Source organism: Desmodus rotundus, chromosome 4 (genome assembly GCF_022682495.2).
Source record: "Desmodus rotundus isolate HL8 chromosome 4, HLdesRot8A.1, whole genome shotgun sequence".
NCBI classification, from domain to species: Eukaryota; Metazoa; Chordata; class Mammalia; order Chiroptera; family Phyllostomidae; genus Desmodus; species Desmodus rotundus.
The window spans coordinates 89,894,278-89,912,702 of record NC_071390.1 but is presented as its reverse complement, the minus strand read 5'-3'; the positions used below and the strand labels follow the sequence as shown (position 1 = coordinate 89,912,702).

At 41.5% G+C, this 18,425-nt stretch overlaps 1 protein-coding gene across 9 annotated transcripts in view; it reads right to left on the bottom strand.

The window, feature by feature from the left end:
* The window catches only part of BMPR1B (bone morphogenetic protein receptor type 1B), a 349,197-nt gene that overhangs the window by 30,338 nt on the left and 300,434 nt on the right, over window positions 1–18,425 (bottom strand). For all 9 annotated transcript variants that reach the window (XM_071221262.1, XM_053923237.1, XM_053923241.1 and 6 more), the window contains 2 exons: window positions 9,583–9,685; window positions 8,964–9,066 (listed from right to left, as the gene is read on the bottom strand). In XM_071221262.1, coding sequence (XP_071077363.1) covers window positions 8,964–9,066; window positions 9,583–9,685 — 206 coding nt within the window. The remainder of the gene's footprint in view (window positions 1–8,963; window positions 9,067–9,582; window positions 9,686–18,425) is intronic.

Below are 18,425 nucleotides of genomic sequence, written 5' to 3'. Positions count from 1 at the left end.
TGCACAACAGCGTTCTTATAGCAACTAAAACATGGGAGAGACCAGGGCATCCACTGACAGACGAGTGGATAAGAAAGGTGGGTATAGACATACAGGGAACACCACTGAGCCTTGCAAAGGACGGCAACTGTGACATGCTACCACTCAGACAGCTCCTGAGGGCACTAGGGTGAGTGCAACAAGCCGGTCACACGGAGGGAAATACTGCAGGATTCCAGGATGAAGGTACTTAGGCTGATCAAACTCCAAAAAAGGAGAAGTACAGCGGCAGGCGGGGCAAGGGCGGCCCTGGGAAAGGTCGCAGTTGAAGGGCAAAGAGGTTCAGTTTCACAAGGTGGAAAGAGCTGCGGAGACAGACAGAGGCGAGGGCTGAACAGCATTGTGGACGTCTTCCATACGCGGAGCTGCACCCTGACAAACGGTCACGACGATAAATTTATGTTATGTGCACTTTACCACAAGGAAAAGTTGGAAAAATCATTCTAATTGCTTTGTAACTAAATAGTTTTCATTTTTAATATTGTGAACATTTTCCAAAACAAAATTGTTTTCTGCAACACTAGTTTTAAAGACTACAGATTACATATACAGACACACCCCAATCAGAAAGCCGATCTTCTGATAATGTGCGCTTCCGTGGCAGACCGCAGAGGTGTGGCTAACTGCATCTTTTCTGCACTATGTAAACTTCTGTGATGAGCACTTTACACATACACCCTCCTACCGTTCAGTGACTATTCCCTTAACCTAGATTCCCAGAAGTAGAATTACTAGTTCAAAAGGTATCGTTTAAGGCCTTTCATACATATTGTCCACATTTCCTTTAAAAAAGATTGCAATAGTTTCTGCTTCACCATCAACATAAACATATGTTTTAATCATTTTGAAATAATTTCAGTCTTACAGGAAACCTGTAAGGATAAAGAATTCCAGTATGCCCTCCACAGAGATTTCCCATTTTTTTAATTTTACCACATTTGCTTTGTAATTCCCTTGTTTCCTTAGTGTGTGTGCCCGCGTATCTCTCTCTGTATCACAAACATATATACATGCGGTTACGTGCTGCACAATGGCACGGGGTCAAAGGCCACACACGTGACAGTGGTCCCGTAAGACTGTACCAAAGCTGAAAACTTCCTATGGCCTGGTGTCACCACAGCTGTCCTAACAGCGCAGGGCAACGAGTTACAATTGCCTGTGTGTCCAGCACAGTGACATGCTGCACAGGTCTGCAGCCCAGGCACTCGAGACTCCACCCCTCTGCCTGCGTGCAGTAGGCTGTACTTCTAGGTTTGTGTAAGCGCGCCCCACAATGTCCCCACAACATGAAGTCGCCTAATGATGCACTTCTCAGAAAGTATCCCCGTCACTAAGTGATGCGTGGCTGGGTATTTCTGTATTCATGTTAACTTACATGTATGTATGTATAATTTGCAAATCATTTGGAATTACAGACACAGTGTACCTCCCCTAAACACTTCCGAGTGCACGTCTTAGGAACAAGGGCGCTGTCTTCCCAAATGGTAACATAATTTTAAAAATCGGAAAATCAACATGAACATCTAAGTTGAAAGTCAATCTTACTTTGAAATACTTCAGAGACAGTTTAGATTATTTACAATAAATTAAAATCCACATATTTTTCCATTAATTTCTTATCCAAATATTATGATAGTTAATATTATGATTTACTCATCAGTCTAAAATAATATGTTTAACAATTAGTTATGATCTGAACTACTTTCCAAATATTGGGAATAGTCTGCATCGGAAAGGACTCAATGAGAGACCATTAAAAATTAGCAGTGTTCTAGTAACAAATACGGCAGCACTGCCAACGGTCCAGAAAAAACGTTCAGGGACCCGACTGACTACAGAGCCTGTCTGAAAGCCTGCCAGGCTTTAGTGCTGCTACTAGGAATCAGGTATAATTAGCACATGTATCAGCTGAAAAGTGTTGCTTAGGAAATCTTGAAAATAATTTGTAGGCTCTTAAAATAAGGTAGGCTAACGATTTACACAACAAAACATCTTAGTAAATCGTCCCTCTATGCCTCTTTCCCTTAGGTTCCAGGCAGAGTTAACGACAAACCCAAGGTGAGCACAATACCTCTGCCAGTGAGAGCATAATTCAGAAGTTCCCATATGCAGGTGTGCAAATACCACGGCACATACACGTGCAAATGCTATCTCTGGAAACTCAGCTTAAATTGCATTTCCAAGCACAAAGCCTGAATTTGCAGAAAACCAAAGAGAACACTGGATACTCAATTGAAAATAGAGGAACTGACTGCATAAATATAACATGTTACTAGTATATGAATACAGAATACTTTTTAATTCAAGTGATGTAATTTCACTAAAACTTTCGGCCTCACTGCCTTTTAGTTTTCCGTGTACATGCAGAGGACACTCTGAACTGTAGGAACACTGTATCTATTCCTCATCTGATTACGCTTCTGATTTATGAGAGCAATGAGACCAGAAGGGACCTGAGGGATTCTTTCCTTACCATCAAGCACTTTTTAAAGGCTCGCATTACCCTCCCCATTTTCCTTTTCTTTGCCCCAATAACTCTATCCCCTGCAGCCTCCCTGCTGCCTCCTTGTCTTCTGTCATGAAGACGTGATCCTTATCAATAGACCTTTGTTTCTGTTGGCCCTGCTGTTCGTGTTTTAATCTGCCATTACCTGTGCTCCGAGCATTAACAATGTAAACATTCAAGTCACTGCCAGAGTCTTGGAAAGCGAACACTTGCAGATAGCTATCAGGGGAGGGCCGGGCCCCCAGTTCTCTCTAGGGCAGCAGATTTCTGCCTGTGCGGTGGGTCGGTCGCTGGTGCTGCTCGGGCAAGGGGAGCGGACAGCCCTCCAGGGAAGTCTGGTTCACCCGAGAGGCACGTCGGAATCACCAGTGGCTTCCTCATAGCGTCTGTCACTACCGACACCTCTTAGATAAGTAGATGGATTGTAACAGCTTAAAATGACAAGACTGTTTTTATAAGGCTAGAAGACAGTTCATAATTGCAATAAGAATTGTAATAGGAAATCTAATGAGAAATTTCCTGGTAACAAAGGAGGTTAAGACAGAATTTTTATATCCAGGCTATTGTGTTCAATGAGAAATGAAAGGACTATTTCTAAATTCCTCTTGTATTTCCCAAATACAGTGTAAACCAGAAATTCCAAAAAAGGAGGTGAACATTTCAAGAAATGTTAAACTACTCCCTGGCAAGGAATTCAGCTCAGATTCATGTATCGCTTTATATCGCCAAGGGCTTAAAATAGGTATCAGGAGGAAAATTCTGGCACTCACCTTTGCAGTCAGGAAGCTACCATATATTTGCTCTATCTGTGTCGCAGAGAACAAGGCATACGTTTCACTGCTTAAATACCTGCCACCTCTAGAGTTTACTTCGTGAGTGGCAATATCTCAGCTAAACAATAGCATTTTAAAAAATCCATAAACTTGGAATATGTTTTTCAATTGAGTAAAAAAAGATAAACTTTAACTTTGTGGAAATCCTATATCCTATATTATATTTTGCCTGTATGTACATTGAAATTAGCATATCTCAAAACAGAATCTTACTTCTGATGCATTTGCTATGAAGTATATATGTGATGTATATGAGTAATTCCACGTTATAATAAATCTGTAATGATGTATAACAACCCACTAGGCGATGCCTAGTACAAGGGCTCTCAAGCATGGTCTCCATCAGAGGCATCAGCGTCCCCTGGGAGCTCCTCAGCCGTGCAGACCACTAGCGCCCACTCAGACCTACTAAGTGAGGAACTCGGTGCAGACCAGTACTCTATTTTAACAAGCCCTACAGGTGATTCGGCTGCACCTCAAGTTCGAAAGCTTTGTACACAATTGAGACTCAATAAATGTTAAATTAGAAGGAAGGAGAGGAGAGGGAAGGAGGGAGGGAGAGAGTATAAGCACAGGGATGAGCAAGCAGCAGAGTGGCGACGCTCTAATACCATATTCTCAAAACAGCAATTAACGTGTGCCTGACAATAGTCTGTGTGCGGCACACAGAACAAGCGGATTACTTCGAAAGTAATCATACTCATTGTTTATCAACTGTCACATGAAATGGATAACCAGCATTTACTTGGAATTAAAAGGTACTTGGGTGAAAGCACGTTTTTTTGAGAGTATCATTCAGACTTTCCTATAGCAGATTCCGTGAGATGACGTCATTGGCCCGTGTCCCATATCCACCACTAATTCTAGCTGCGTAAACTTCACACAGTATTTAACCTCAGGATTCCTCAGCTTTCCTGTCTGTGACATAGGGATAATAATAACAGTGCCTTCTTCTTCAGGTTGTAATGAGGATCCAATGAGCTAGTATATGTGCAGTACTTAAAAAAGAGCCACAGTAAGTATGCACTCCATCCACATAAGCAAATGATCACGATGAGTATGTAATTTCTGTTGCCCTTAGGCGAGAAGGTCCGCCGAGCTGTGAGCTACAGCCCTGCTCTGGCACTCCGCCGCCACGCCCCTTTCCCTGTAGGGCGGGCTCTACAGACCCCAGAGGAAGCCTCCGCCCGGACCCTGGCCGTCCCACTCGCGGTTTAAACCACTGGCCAATGCCCGGATGTCTGGAATGTCCTGTCTAAAGGGCCTTGTGTCTGTGTCTGCGTGCAGGAACTGTGAGGCCCTCTTCTTTATCCCTGTTCCCCTGCGAGTGGACTAAGCAGAAGGTGTGTGCACCCCAAGTCCTGAGGGGTGGCCAGTGGTGGCTGGAGTGAGACAGGTGAGTGGAGTATAAGCTGAGGGATGGAGCGTTAAAGCGTAAGTGCCTGGTATTAAACTTTTTAGCTGCCAAGGTGTCCATTCTAAGACACCCATCTTGAACACCCACACGGCCAGCTGCATGGCACAGCTACTGGTGAAACAACTAGATTAGAAACCAGGCCGCACCGCCCAGGAAGTTCCCTTTTAGAAAGCCCTGGGTAATCTAGATAACGCCCACTTGAGGAAACCTGATTTTTCTTAACTGAACCCTCACCTAATTCCGGCTCTTATGCTTCAATTCACCAATGAAGAGTGAACCTGCAAAACTCTAGCACCCTACCGTCAGCCCCAGTACAGGCATAGTGCTCCTTCCCCCTCGCTACCCATGACCTTGCCTTGCCCTCAGACATGCCCTATACCCTGGAGAACCTGGGAATAATAAATCTTTTGTTTTCAAAGTTCCCGGATGGTTGTTGCTGAGGTGAGTCCTACAATCCTAATAAGAACCATAAGGCCCTGTCCAGCCTCAACACTGGCTTCAGACAGAAACGTCCGTGGGGGCTTTGCCACAAGTGAGACAGGCCCAGGTGAGTGCTCGGGCGTTCCTAGCTGACAGCATCACTATCCACAGGCTGAGACCAAAACAAAACAGGAGTCCATGTGCGTGCATGTGAGGCCCTCAGAGTGCAGGAGAAACCGAGAATGTGGCCCCGCATCACTCACACCCCTCCGATGGAAGGGAGACGCCTCAGTGGCTCCAGCATCCAGATGCCAAGCTGGTGCTCTCCATCACAAAAACACACTTGTTAAGTTAACAGAGTGTATTTTAGTTACCGGTCTTCTATATTGGTTTATCTGTTTTAAATATGCAGACAAATGCTATGTGGACCTACACTTATGCTACTGCCCAACCCCGCAAGTTAGGGGTAGTCCTGAGTATAAGAAACAAAACAGCGAAAATTAAAAATATAAAAAGAGGATGGTCTGTAACTCTTTAACATCATCCCTGTTCTTTATTTTGGGTTTTATACCAACCACATATCTCCAATATGAATTGTGAAAAATAATATAAATGGGGCCATTTCAAAATGGAGTCGGAGCTGCCATCCCAGAAGAACTGGCTTACAAGTCTTACTCCTCAGGCCTCTAGAATGTTAAGACTGAGCCTAAAGCAGGGCGTGTGTTCTCAATAACTGTTTGCAAAGCTAGCAGGAAAGCAGATATGAAAATTAAAGACACTTTTTAGAATTTGCATCACTATGTTAGTTTATCTGCACCTACAGAAGTTTCTTCCTTCTGTTCATGTACTTGTTCCCCTTCCCTTTCTCATCAGCACCTCTTACCTTCACCTCCTAAGGGAAACAGTCTGGATCTCTGCCTGAACCGATGCTTCCTGAACAGCTATTCCTTTGGATCTCAAATAAATGCTTGTTGCCTTTCACTCTGGCCTTTTATGTTTGGGTTAATGTATCGTACGTAGACATAATCCAGCATGGCTGCAACTCTCAGGCATTACCGATAACCAGCAAAGATACACAGTACCCTTCCAATAAGACCCTTACATATGATGGAAGCAAAACAAACAAGGAACCCCCGGAAGCTCTCTGGTGTAGCAATGTAAAAAACGTCAGTGCCTGCAGACCACAGTCTGCAGGACTTTTGCCTCACACCAAAATGAGTGTGCCAAAGGGGGGAGGTAGAATCAGGCGGGACCTCACCTAGACACCCCGGCATCCTCGGAGATGAAAGCAGTAAGTCATAATGCCACTAAACTCCACCCAAGCCTATCACTTGGGGGGAGTCCTCACTATAATCCATCCGCATCCTTCTTCCAATGCCTGAACCAAGGGCTTGTTTTCTCAATGTTGCTGCCCTTCTTTTCTAAGCTTTTTCAGTCAGTTCTCTACAGACTTCACTATTTTTAACAGTCCCTACATCCTCAACCTCCTCAAAGAGTACACCCTCGCCTGCCTGGTCAACTCTAAAATCTGGCTCCATCTACAGGACAATTTATGCACTGCAGCCCTTTCGGCACCTGAAAGGAAGTCAGAATTTTCCCAAACCCTACTGTTACTTCTAGGACACAGCACCTCCACTTGCAAGCGAAAACCCTTATCACCCGACAAAGAGACTCTAAAATCTAGCATTTCTACCTTCATTTCCAGATAATCCTCACCCTCCTCCTTCCCCCACTCCCAACACCTAAGCCCCTTCTACCAGGCCTATTCAAAATGTTGCCCACATCCCACCTACTTTTTGGAACAGGTTCAAAAAAGAATAACTACAAAAATTGAAAGTCAGCATTTAGAATTTTACTGCAATCTGACATCAGTGAACCTCTCAGTGAACAATATGGGTCCTGCCTTTTTCTGCCAAAAGTGCTGCCCAGACTTTAACATGCCCATAAATAACTTGAGGAACCTTGTTCATAAATGCAGCTCAGTAGTCCAGGATGCAGCCCGAGATTCTGCATTTCCAGTGAGCTCCAAGAGATACTGATGCTGCTGGTCCACAAGCCCACTTTGAATAGTGAGGTTCAAAGGCTTCAAACAACTTAATGAGATTTTCTTCAAGCAGCCATGCTGTTTCATGTGCCTATATTTTGTGAATGCTTCACCGACTGTACAAACCAAACCTCTGCACTACCACTGCCTCTACTTAGAGTCACTGGTATTCACAGGCTGTGCAACTTCGAGAAAGTTTATTAACCTCACTGTGCTGCAATATCCTCGTCTTTAAACGGGGCACAGGAATCCTAAGTACCTCATAGGATTGTATGAGGCTCAAATGGGTTAATTAATGTAAACTTAGCATACTGTCTGGGTACGTTAACTGTTATGATTATTTAATTTTTATTCTTGCCTTATCTGCATGGCAAACTTCTGTTCATCCTTAAAGTCTTGTTCAAGTATCACTTCCTTGAAGCTACTTTGACATCCTCTCGCCTCAGACAGAGGGAGCCCCTTGTTCTTCTATGTCCTTACTGCACTTTCTAATCTTTCTCTATTGCTGCAATGTTCTTGACTGAATTCATTATTTACATGTTTCTCTTTCGTTTCCTACTGGCACATCTTGAGAGCAAGAATTTCCTTCATCTATTTCTGTATCCTTAACACAAAGCATGTTGACTGGTAAAATTTTTTAAATGTGAATTATTATGAATCAAACTTGTAAACCTTTTCTAAGCTATAGAAAAAACAGGAGTTATAAAATGTTATCATGAAAACCATGAAATATCATTATATTTTGTTTGAAGAGTTTTCTCAAGAAATAAAATCAAACATGAAGAACCACTTTAAACTACTTATCTATGACTTTAGACTTAGAGTTCTGTGACAACTTCAAATTATTTATTCTGTGGTGAGAAAAAAGGAGGGGAAAGGAAATACGAGAGCTGGTTTTAACAAGAAGTATTGGGGTGCTAATCTTTCTTTTTTAATGATAAACACTTAAATGCATGAGTCTTCAAATTAAATTCTGTAGATGCTCTCTCTATTTTACCCATATATGATATGTGACTTGACTAAAAAGTAGCTACTCTAGCACAGATGAAAGGAAATGCCATCCAGGGCACAAGCTGACTTAGTCCTTTTTCAGGTCCTTATTTTTTAAATAAATGTAGACAAAGAGCGGTTTTGGAATGAAGTACAACCTCTGAATAATAGTTAGGGGTAATCATGAAACACTGCCTCCCTTCCATGCTCTCCTGAAACACACTCCAAGCTCTAGAAACTGTATTTTCCAAGGGGACGAGGGGAGAGGCTAAGAAGTAAAATTCACGGGGGAGAAGGCCATGTAAGACCGACCACTTTCCAAGAACTACTTGCACATGCTTTTGAATGACAGTTTCCTTATATGCTCTTGCCTTGCCCTCTGTCCCTGCAGTGAAGAACGGTACAGGTAGATTCATTTAGAAAAGAGAAAATAACTCACAGTTTTACTTTTTAAAATGTTTTTCTACTATTGACTCTAGACAGAAGGGAAGGAAGTGAGAAAAAGAGGGAAAGAAACATCAACATGAGAAACATCAATTGATTTCCTCTTGCAAGCTCCCCAACTGCGGACCAAACCCACAACCCGGGCGTGTGCCCTGACCAGGAATCAAACCCACAACCTTGCAGTTTGCGGGAAGATACCCAACCAAGTGAGCCACTCCAGCCAGGGTGCGTTTTGATTTTCTTCCAGCCGGGCAGCCTTCCTCTCCTCACCTCTGTTTTTCAGCGGAGGCAGCGTAGGGTGCAGATCTTTGTTACATTCGTCCCGCTCTGTGCAGCACTCGATCGATCTCCTTTGATGAGGAATGGGAGTGTCCTAAAATTGAACCCCAAAAGCCATGAGTGGGTGTCCCCTGAATTTCATAGGCACATAATCTAAAACTGAAGAAATTAACATTATTTAAATAACTCAATATTCTTACTCAAACATGTTGAAAATATTGTTATCTATTAGGTATTGTTTTTCCAAATTGTCCTGTGTTATTTTACTGCAATGACTACATTTCTATCAAATTACTACTGCATTTGTAATAACCAGTGTGGACAGTATAAAATGAGGAGGAAAGCTTGGTTTAATGCAATTAACCAAATTGGAATTCGAGCAAGAAGATCTAATGGGACACTAAGCCAGAGGTTAATTGCAAAAATAAAAACATTTAATTTCAAAATGAAGGGAGAATTGGCCCAATAAGAACGCTCAAATTATTTTCCAATTTACTAAAAAAATGTTAGCCAAAGGAAAAGAAAGCAATTGTTTTATCTTTCTTGAAACTTGACTGTTTGAAATCTAGCCAAGGAAATGTTACAGAGCAGAATCAAGTGTCTTCCTTACCCGGCACTGAAAATCCGAGCCTTCCAGTCCCAGGCATCCGGAAGTGACCACAGGCGTCCCAGATTCATCTTCCTCTATCATCGTGAAACAGTGTCCATCTGTGCTAAAGACCGAACGGACAGAGTGAGCATGTGCGTGCATGTGTGTCCAGGGGGAAAGGAAATGAAGGTGTCTGTCGTTTGTTTCATTACAACAAGGAGAAGGTCCATGATCATTACCGATTACAATCTGCTCAGAGAATCCTAAAACTTCCTTCTATGAAAGTTGACTTTGTTATCATAAAACACTTGGTAATATCTCTTCTGCCCAGAAACTTGTGAGAAAGAAGTATCCAGAATTTCCATACAACATATTCAATGAATAACCTTTTACAACAATTAGTAAACACTTATTTTGGTCCTTTGCAGGTATCTCTTACAAATCCAGAAAAACAGCTCTGAGGAACATCATACTATTCTTACCTTGTACGTGAGGAAACGGAGGTTCGGAGAATGTAAGTAATTTCTCAAAGGCCACACATACAGCCAGTGAGAAGCATGGTGGGGGCTTCGATGCGTGCAGCAGGCGGCTATGGTGGTGCTGCTTGCTCTGAGGTTGTGAAATAAACTTCTCTCTCCCTAAGGCACTCAAGCTAAGGAGGGGTGGGAGTTAGGGTCGGCACAGCGCAAGTGAGGTGACTAAGATTCTGCCTTTTCATATTTCTGCTGCTGGTTGGCCTGTCTTGTAAGAACATCATGTTTTGTTTTAGGCAGTCTGGACTTAAACTGGGGATGGGGTAAAGATGGACAACAGAAACAAGAGGTTTTAATGACGCCCGAAAGCAGCGATTTTCACCTTTTTTCATCTCATGGCACACAAACTAATTAAAATCCTGCTGCACACTGAAAATTAGATTTTTTTGTTGATCCTACAAAAAATAGGCATAATTTGGTTCATTCACACCAGATGGCTGTTGTTGTGTTGGCTGTTGTCACTTTTTAATTTGACCACCTAACAGAAAAGCAACCAGTGCCCCTGACTAAATAGTCAGGTAGTGCAAGTTTTAAAAGTTCTTGTAGCACAATGGTTGAAAATTGCTGCCCTACAAGGTAAAGAAACAATATTTTAATTTCTGTATGGGTTTTTATATTAAAAACAACTTTCACTTATCCTACCACATTTAATCCTCTCAACAAAATGAGAAATAATATTATTTCTATTTTCCTGATGAGGAAATTGAAGTTCTGAGAGTCTAATAAGCAAGCAGTTACAGAATCAGGCCTTGAATCAAGACCTCTTACTTCTTTCCCATACATCTTTCCACTATCCCCTCTGGGGACTAAAAATGAAAAACAAGAACTATTATATAAGGTGGAACCCCCCCAAAAAAACTGGAATTATCTTCTGGAGGGAAGGCCCCTTGTAATACTTGCTTCTCCTGCTAGGTGAGTGAGTGCTCTAGGAAACCATCTGTAGCAGTGTACCAGCTGGTATTGTTGTGAGAAGCTGAGTTTGGCTTCAGTGAATTTTTTTGGAAGACTCCTTTAATGCATTTGCCCATTTCATGATGGGGGATTTATGAGGGCACCTGCCCCCACCACATCATGCTGAGTGTTCAGCGGTTTTTGACCAAAAATGGCATGACTTGTGTGCCCCACCCTCCCTACTCACCCGATCTCACGCTGAGTGGGACATCTTTTTGTTTCCCCAGATGAAAAAAGTCCTCAAAGGGAAACACTTTGCCAAAGTGAAAGAGGTGAAACAAAAAATGGCAGAAGCACTAAAAGGCATCAAAATCGATGACTTCAAAAACTGTTTTGACCAGTGGGACAATGTCTTAATAGGTGTATTACATCAAATGGAGAGTACTTTGAAGGTCACTGAAGTTTAAACATGCAGAATAAATACACACTTTTTATAAGTAAATTCCAGATTTTTGAGGGTCCTCCCCTCGTATACAGAACTATTTATAAACAAACATTACTCTCTTCACAAGTTTGGGTGATGAATGCCAGCAGACTCCCAATGTAACTCATGACCCCATACTGCATGTGCTAAGAAATGAAGTACTAAGCCATATTTCCATCTTTTCCTCCCATATAAGCATGCTCAGTGTCCAAAGCAAGTATGACGATGCAGTCCTAGAGGGACAGGGAGGACGCTCTGGGCCTGGCATTAGTCACGGCTTCCGGGTCGGTCTGCTCTGTGTCAGTGGTAGCTCATCCACCATCCCTCAGCCCTTCAGTTCTCCTCAACACCCTTAGAACTGTTTACTTGGTTTTATAAGCCTCAAGTGATCCAAAACACCTCAGCTTATAAGAACTAGCACAGCAATGTTAAAACATACTAATGGATGTCTGTGAAGGGCCAATGATAAATCTCTGTTAGACTAAGGTCAAACGCATGAATTTTCTTCCACAATATTCTTGTGGAAGAGAGGCTACCTCTGAACAACAGGTCATGCTCTGACTTCTTTGTGGCTTTTTAACCGACATTGAAATTGCTATGACAATCTAAAGCATGGAGACACAGAAGGCAATAAATAAAAGAGTTATCCCTTAGAAATTTACTTTAAATAATAGAAGCAAACAATATGCATGTGTTTTTTTATTCATTTCCTACTCGTTTATGCTATATGTAAAACTTTCATTTCTCATCAAAAGTAAAATCTAGGAATTATCAGAAATAAAGTGATCTTTATTTTCTAATATTAGGAATTCATAGGAGCTAGAAAATTGAAAAATTTAATACGTTAAATATGAAGAGACTGGTTTCTCCTTAATCATGAGTTCTCTTTGTTCAAAATCTGAGTGTATACTTGTAGAAATACACTTTTAAGCAACTTAAAAGAATCGAGTATGAGAATAGAAAGAGCTGGTGAAGCTGGCCATAAGTTAGTTACAATGTCCTAGGAAATACAAAGAAACAACAGGGAGAGTAATTTCAAGCTTTAAGAATATACTCCCTTGTCAGCAGAGAAGGGTGGAGATAAAATTGTAAGTAGGGGATGGAGATGGAGCGAGACCCTGGAGAAAAGAGTCGGTGTCCCCTAAGTCATTAATTCAGATAGGAGTCAAAATTAGTTGGAGTAAGAGCAAGAGGGTGAGAGGACTACATCAAGTGCATATTATCTGTAGCGAAGCAAAAAGATGTTGTTATAACCTTCTCATTGAAATTGCTAGCTAGAAAGGAACATTAACTGGAAACTTGCAGTAATTCTCAAGCAAGCACAAACGTAAAGAAAGCTATGCTCCGGAGTCAGAGCTGAACAATTCCACCCACCACTGAGAGAGGGCTGCTGAATGAATGGCACAAGAGGCAATGAACTTTTCCCATTGGCTGGTGCGGACATTCCACTGCCTGGCTGCCGTGCTAGGCTTAGTTTTGATAAGTGTTGTATAGAGTACTACCCTATTACTCCCAGAGCGTTGAAAGTGATAACAAGAAGAGATGAAGAATCATGAAGGAAACAAAAGTAGAAATCATTTAGACAACCCTGAAAGTGGTGATATGTATACAGGAATAGAGGATCAATCATTTGATTCCAGTAAAGATTGTGATTTTTTTTAAAAGGCAATTGATGTAGCACCTCACAAATACCACCTCCGCATTACAGGCACAGAAAAGTAACTGACAAAATGCAACAAGAGTTGCATCCCAAGACAATCAGTCATCAACACCGAAATGCCTCTGCACATAATGTTAAGTCACGAAAAAAACAAAGCACTTGAGAGTTTAAAAGGCAAATGAGGTCAAAGTGGTGAAAATAAAACTTTTGTTTTGTAGCACCAACCCTTGGATGGTGCTACAGTCACGAGCTCCTGGGATATGTCCGTATCCGAAAGCAAATGAGTGTCGGCAGCATCTAGAAAGACCAGGGAATTAAGTGACACAAAGGATTTTTGGCATGTCCCAGTGAGCATTTACTGGCAAGAAAGAAAGGGGTATACCCGGTTTAAAGTTCTGAGGGACCAAGTGACACTCCTTTTAGGTGGGTGTGTGCTCAGAACCTGCAAGGTTTGGCGCTTCTCATTTATAGTCAAATGCATTTGTAAACAGCCTTTTGGGCCCAAACTGTTTATTAGTCCTTGCAGGATGGTTCAAAACCAATTCCATAACATGTCTAAAATGGCGCCGACAACATCCTTACTGGAGGTGCTCTATCTATTGCTTTGTTTTACTGAGTACAGTGTGTATAAGGTTTACCCAATCAGGTCCCTTTAACTCTGTTCTGCCACTGAGGTCTCTTGTTTCTCTACTGGAAACCCCAGGGGCTGTTCGGAAACAGGACCATCACAGCTCAGTAAGAAGCTATTCTGGAACTTTTCTTCTACTAAGTTTAGACCTTTATAAAGATTCATTTCATTATAAAATAATTTTTAAAAGTATGAGTCAAAAAGAGTTTATCTTCTCTGCTCAATCAGGGTGATGAAAATTTTAAAATATTAAAATTATTAAATCATTTAAAATTATTTTTAATTATAAATGGTTTAAAATTTTGCTCATGATAAAAATTCTGCAAATTGATACCTTCTCAAGTACACATGCCTACAAGGGTTAATATTTCTTTTCATTGATCAATATGTATTCCAATATTTTTTTCAGTATGTGAGAGATACTAGAAATCTTTAATTCCTTTCAATTTTATTTTAAGTTTCAATCAGAGTTGATTTGAAAAGACTGCTTGATTTTAGGTAATTTACAAATAGGTCCTGGACAACATTCTGTTTTCTAAAATATCTATATCATATTGAAAGGAAGACAGAAAGTTTTCAGGTTTTCTGTCACAGGTAAATTCAAAGATACATACAACTTAAGACAGATGCTATTTAAATCATGTAGATGTTAGTCAGTTGACTAAAATAGCTGAAAGTTACTGAGAGCTTTCAGTAATTCACTCACAAACATTTATCGAGCCCACTATGATTGAGGCAGAACTGGCTGCCGAGATTGCAAGGGCGAGAGGGACACAGCCTTTGCTTTGGAGGAGCTCCTGGTCTCGAATGAACACCACTCATCCTAGGGGAGACAAAGTCACTCAACTTCAAGCACCAAGGACAGGAATTACAAGCTGGTCAGATGTCTTCTAGTGATTAGGGTTAAAGCAAAAAAGAATGTTGGGGAGTGGTAATTACTACAGGAATAGCATCTTGAGGCTTATGGAGTTTTTTTCCCTTATCGCCTTAGATGGTTGGATTCCCATAGTGGTGGAGAAAAGAGGGTAAAAATATATATGGCTACTACTGTCCCCCCCTCTGGCTTTTCCTCTGGCTTTGTGTCCTAAGGGACATAATCCTGGGGGAAGGTGAAGTTACAACACTAGTGACAAAGTTCCAATGTCAGAAATGCCTCCTTATTACTTTATCCTCAAAGACATGTATGTACCTACCATACATCCTCTGGCAGCCATACCAAGAGACTTCACACTCTGGTCATTATTTTTTCAGTGAGGTACAAGATATTTTGAATTTGTCTCAATTCTTTTAGGAACAGAGCATCCGTATATTCTCACCCCCAGCACCTTGGGCAGGCACCCTCACTGCCTCTCACCCCCGCTGCTCTGCGAGCCCTCTGGCGGGACCTGTGCTCTCCCCTCCCTACCCATTCTGCCCGATTTGGCTTACATTTTCCTTCTCTGCTCAAAAATAGCCAATGGATCTCTATGTATGACTTTGAAGAGCTCTACACTCTACCGTCTATAAAGTCCAACAACAAATGGGCCCCTTTAACATTCTAGTTTATGACTAATGAGAGGCACAAAAGAAGTTATTCCTTATAAAAGACTTCATGAGCAAAATTTGAAATCATAGCTTTTTCCAACTAAATTACAATTTCTGATGCAGGACCCACCATTCTCAGAACTGCATTGGTTTGAACTCAACAACTTTTACCCAAAAAAAAAAGAAGACCTTGAATCTCAACGTTCAGATGGCCCGGGTAACAGTGCACAAACTGAATGCAGCGGGAGCGTAAACAAATGAGAACAATGTGCACTTGAAATACCCTTGAGACTCTGGGTCAGGAGCACCTGTCTAAAAACTCCCACCACCACATTCAACAACAGGTTTAACAGCCCTGGGTTAACACAAACTTTGTAAAGAGGCTCACAGTCCCTAAGCTTTTCCCTCTACCCTTTCTGACTCTTCAAAGTCCAGTTGGAGACTTATCTAATTCCTCAGTAGGCTGGCTGGTGTCATTTACAAATCCTTTGTGCAAACATCTGATTCGATTTTTTACACCTGTAATGCTGGACAGCTGCCCAGGCAAGAGAATTCTTGGTCAGAACTCAATAAGATAAATTAAAAAAATGTTTTAAGTTATCTCTGAAAAGAGTAAAAAATAATTTTGAGAAATTAATAAATTTGTGTGAGGGACTGGAGGAACCTGAGAGAAGTGATGGCAGAAGAACAAAAATGACTATCATAAACCAAATCAACTAAAACAAAGAAAAATACATAAAGTGGGACCTCATATATACAGAAAAAAAAATAAACAAGGCTGGGATCACACTTGGTAGGATGGGAAAATAAGACAGAATATTGGCGTAGTGAAAATCATGTAAAAAGAGTGATTCAAGGAGACTTTGAAGCTTTCAAGGCATACAGTGGTAGTCTGGGGTCCTGGGAGTAGAATCCGGAAATGGAGTGGGAAAGATTAACAATGCAAAATAACACCTGGAAATACCTTTAGGAGACAGATACTGTCGTGAGGGAGAGAGGACAATGGCTTCATGCCTTACTCTGAATTATGGATATTAAAAAAGGCTCTAATGTATGACTCATCTGCACCACATGCCATTAAGCAATGGAAACGTCAAGGATTTTGGAAGCAGACACATCTGCACCTGATAGGAAATAAGGCCAAGAATGACTTTGGCCTGGTGTTGGCTGGAAAGTGACTGATGGTCCTCAGGAAGGGATTAAAGTCCCTCTCAATTTTACACATGTTCTCTGAATTACCATGTGGGATTTCAGAATCTGTTGTAAGTATGATGTACTCTTGATTTGGGCCACTTTTTGGATTATTCTCTCCAGGACAGTGGGAATGGTAATAAACATGAAATCTACTTAGACACCCAGCTTGGCTAAGATTGTCCTGGTACAAGGTCACAGGCCAGACAGTGTAGACCGACCCTTATTTAAGCTTCAAACAAGCACACCCTTGACTTTAGAAATGTTGTGCTTAGGAAGGAAAGATTCAGTGCAGTATTACTTAAAGGGTGTTCCCTTGGAGGTCAGCAAACAGCTTGTTGCTGGTCTGTGCGGAGTTTAATACAGAAATTGAAATTTGGAGAGCAATACATTTGGTTCTGATTACTCTAAATAATAGAAAACAGAAAAAAAATGGAGCACATAATTTGTATTTATAAATTTATTTTCTAATTGATCCATAATTCATTATTTTTTTCATTTATTGATTCCAGAGAGAGGGTAAGGGAGGGGACGGAGAATGAGAGGGAGAGAAACATTCTGCACTTGCCTCGACTTGGGACCAAACCCGCAACCCAGGCACGCACCCTGACCGGGAACTGAACCTGTGACATTTCAATTTGCAGAACACCACCAACCAACTGAGCCAGGGCACATAACCTTCCAGGGCTATAATTCATTTTTATTGTACTTTAGAAAAGTATCAGTGTACAACTTATTGGGGGGGAGAGCTATCTTTCAACAGATATCGCTTGAGAAGTACTGATTTGAAGGCCAAAGAGTGGAGACTGGGCTTTCAGGAATGGCGGCAGAAAGGCCTGGGTTTTCGTAGGTCGTAAGGCACAGGAACAGAAGTAGCCCCTGTGATTTCTCCAAGACTGATTTCAGGGTGCAGGAGACTCAACTAGAGTCAATACCTCATTATTAGCAAAACAGATGTGCATTTTACTCGAGTTAATATTTGCTCCTTTGAGAACCAGTGTCAGGGGTTGGCCACTGGTTCAGGACTTTGAAATGTTGGCCACATTTTTCTCATCATATCAGTATGAATAGTGACTAGTAAAATTTTTAAGCCCTCAGGGCCTCAGATTTCGCACCTGAAAAATATCATTACATTCTTTATAGGAATGCTGTGATGATTCAAGATAAGCAAAAGTAAACATGCTTTTTTAACTTTTTTTTTACTATTTATAGAAAGCGCAATAAATACTACTTTCTGTTGAATTCTGTAAGGTAACGGATTCATGCAGACTATTACGGTATACCATTTATTTGAACGGGTCCCGTTGTTATTGTCGGCGGGTATTTTGTTGTGGTGATGGTGCTTTTGTTTTCTTTTTCTTTGCTATCGTAAATCCAAAGTTGAAACCATTTAATCCACAACCCATTCCCATGTGGCTTTCATCTCTACTTCCACATTAAATACTTCTCAACTGCAGATCTCAAGGTCAATAACTGTGGTTGCTGTATTTCAGTTCTTATCCTACACGACCTCTAACAGTACCCTCACTCTTTTAGACTTGGCTTCAGTGACCCTACACTCACTGCTTTCCTGCTAATTCTGAGCCTCCTGAGGAGACAGAGTCTCCTTTACCCAAGCATTAAATGCCTCAAGACTCAGTCCCACTCCCAAAGATTGGCTTGTTGTTTTACTGTTTTCAATTCTTCCTGCCCCACCCTAGTCACAGTCCCCTTGACTTTGAGCTTTGCTGTGACACTTCATTTGGTAAATGGAAGGTTAGAGGGCACCAACAGAAGCTTTAAAAGTTTGCTCCCTTGCACCCATATAAGAAAGAAGACAGCCTGGGTCGGTGCTGGCCGGAGAAGAAGGAAGAAACATGCGGAGTAGACCTGAACTCCGGCAGCAACCAGCCAGCACGGCCCAGCACAGCTGCAGCCCACCTGCAGACCCAGGAATAAAAAAATAATAGTAAT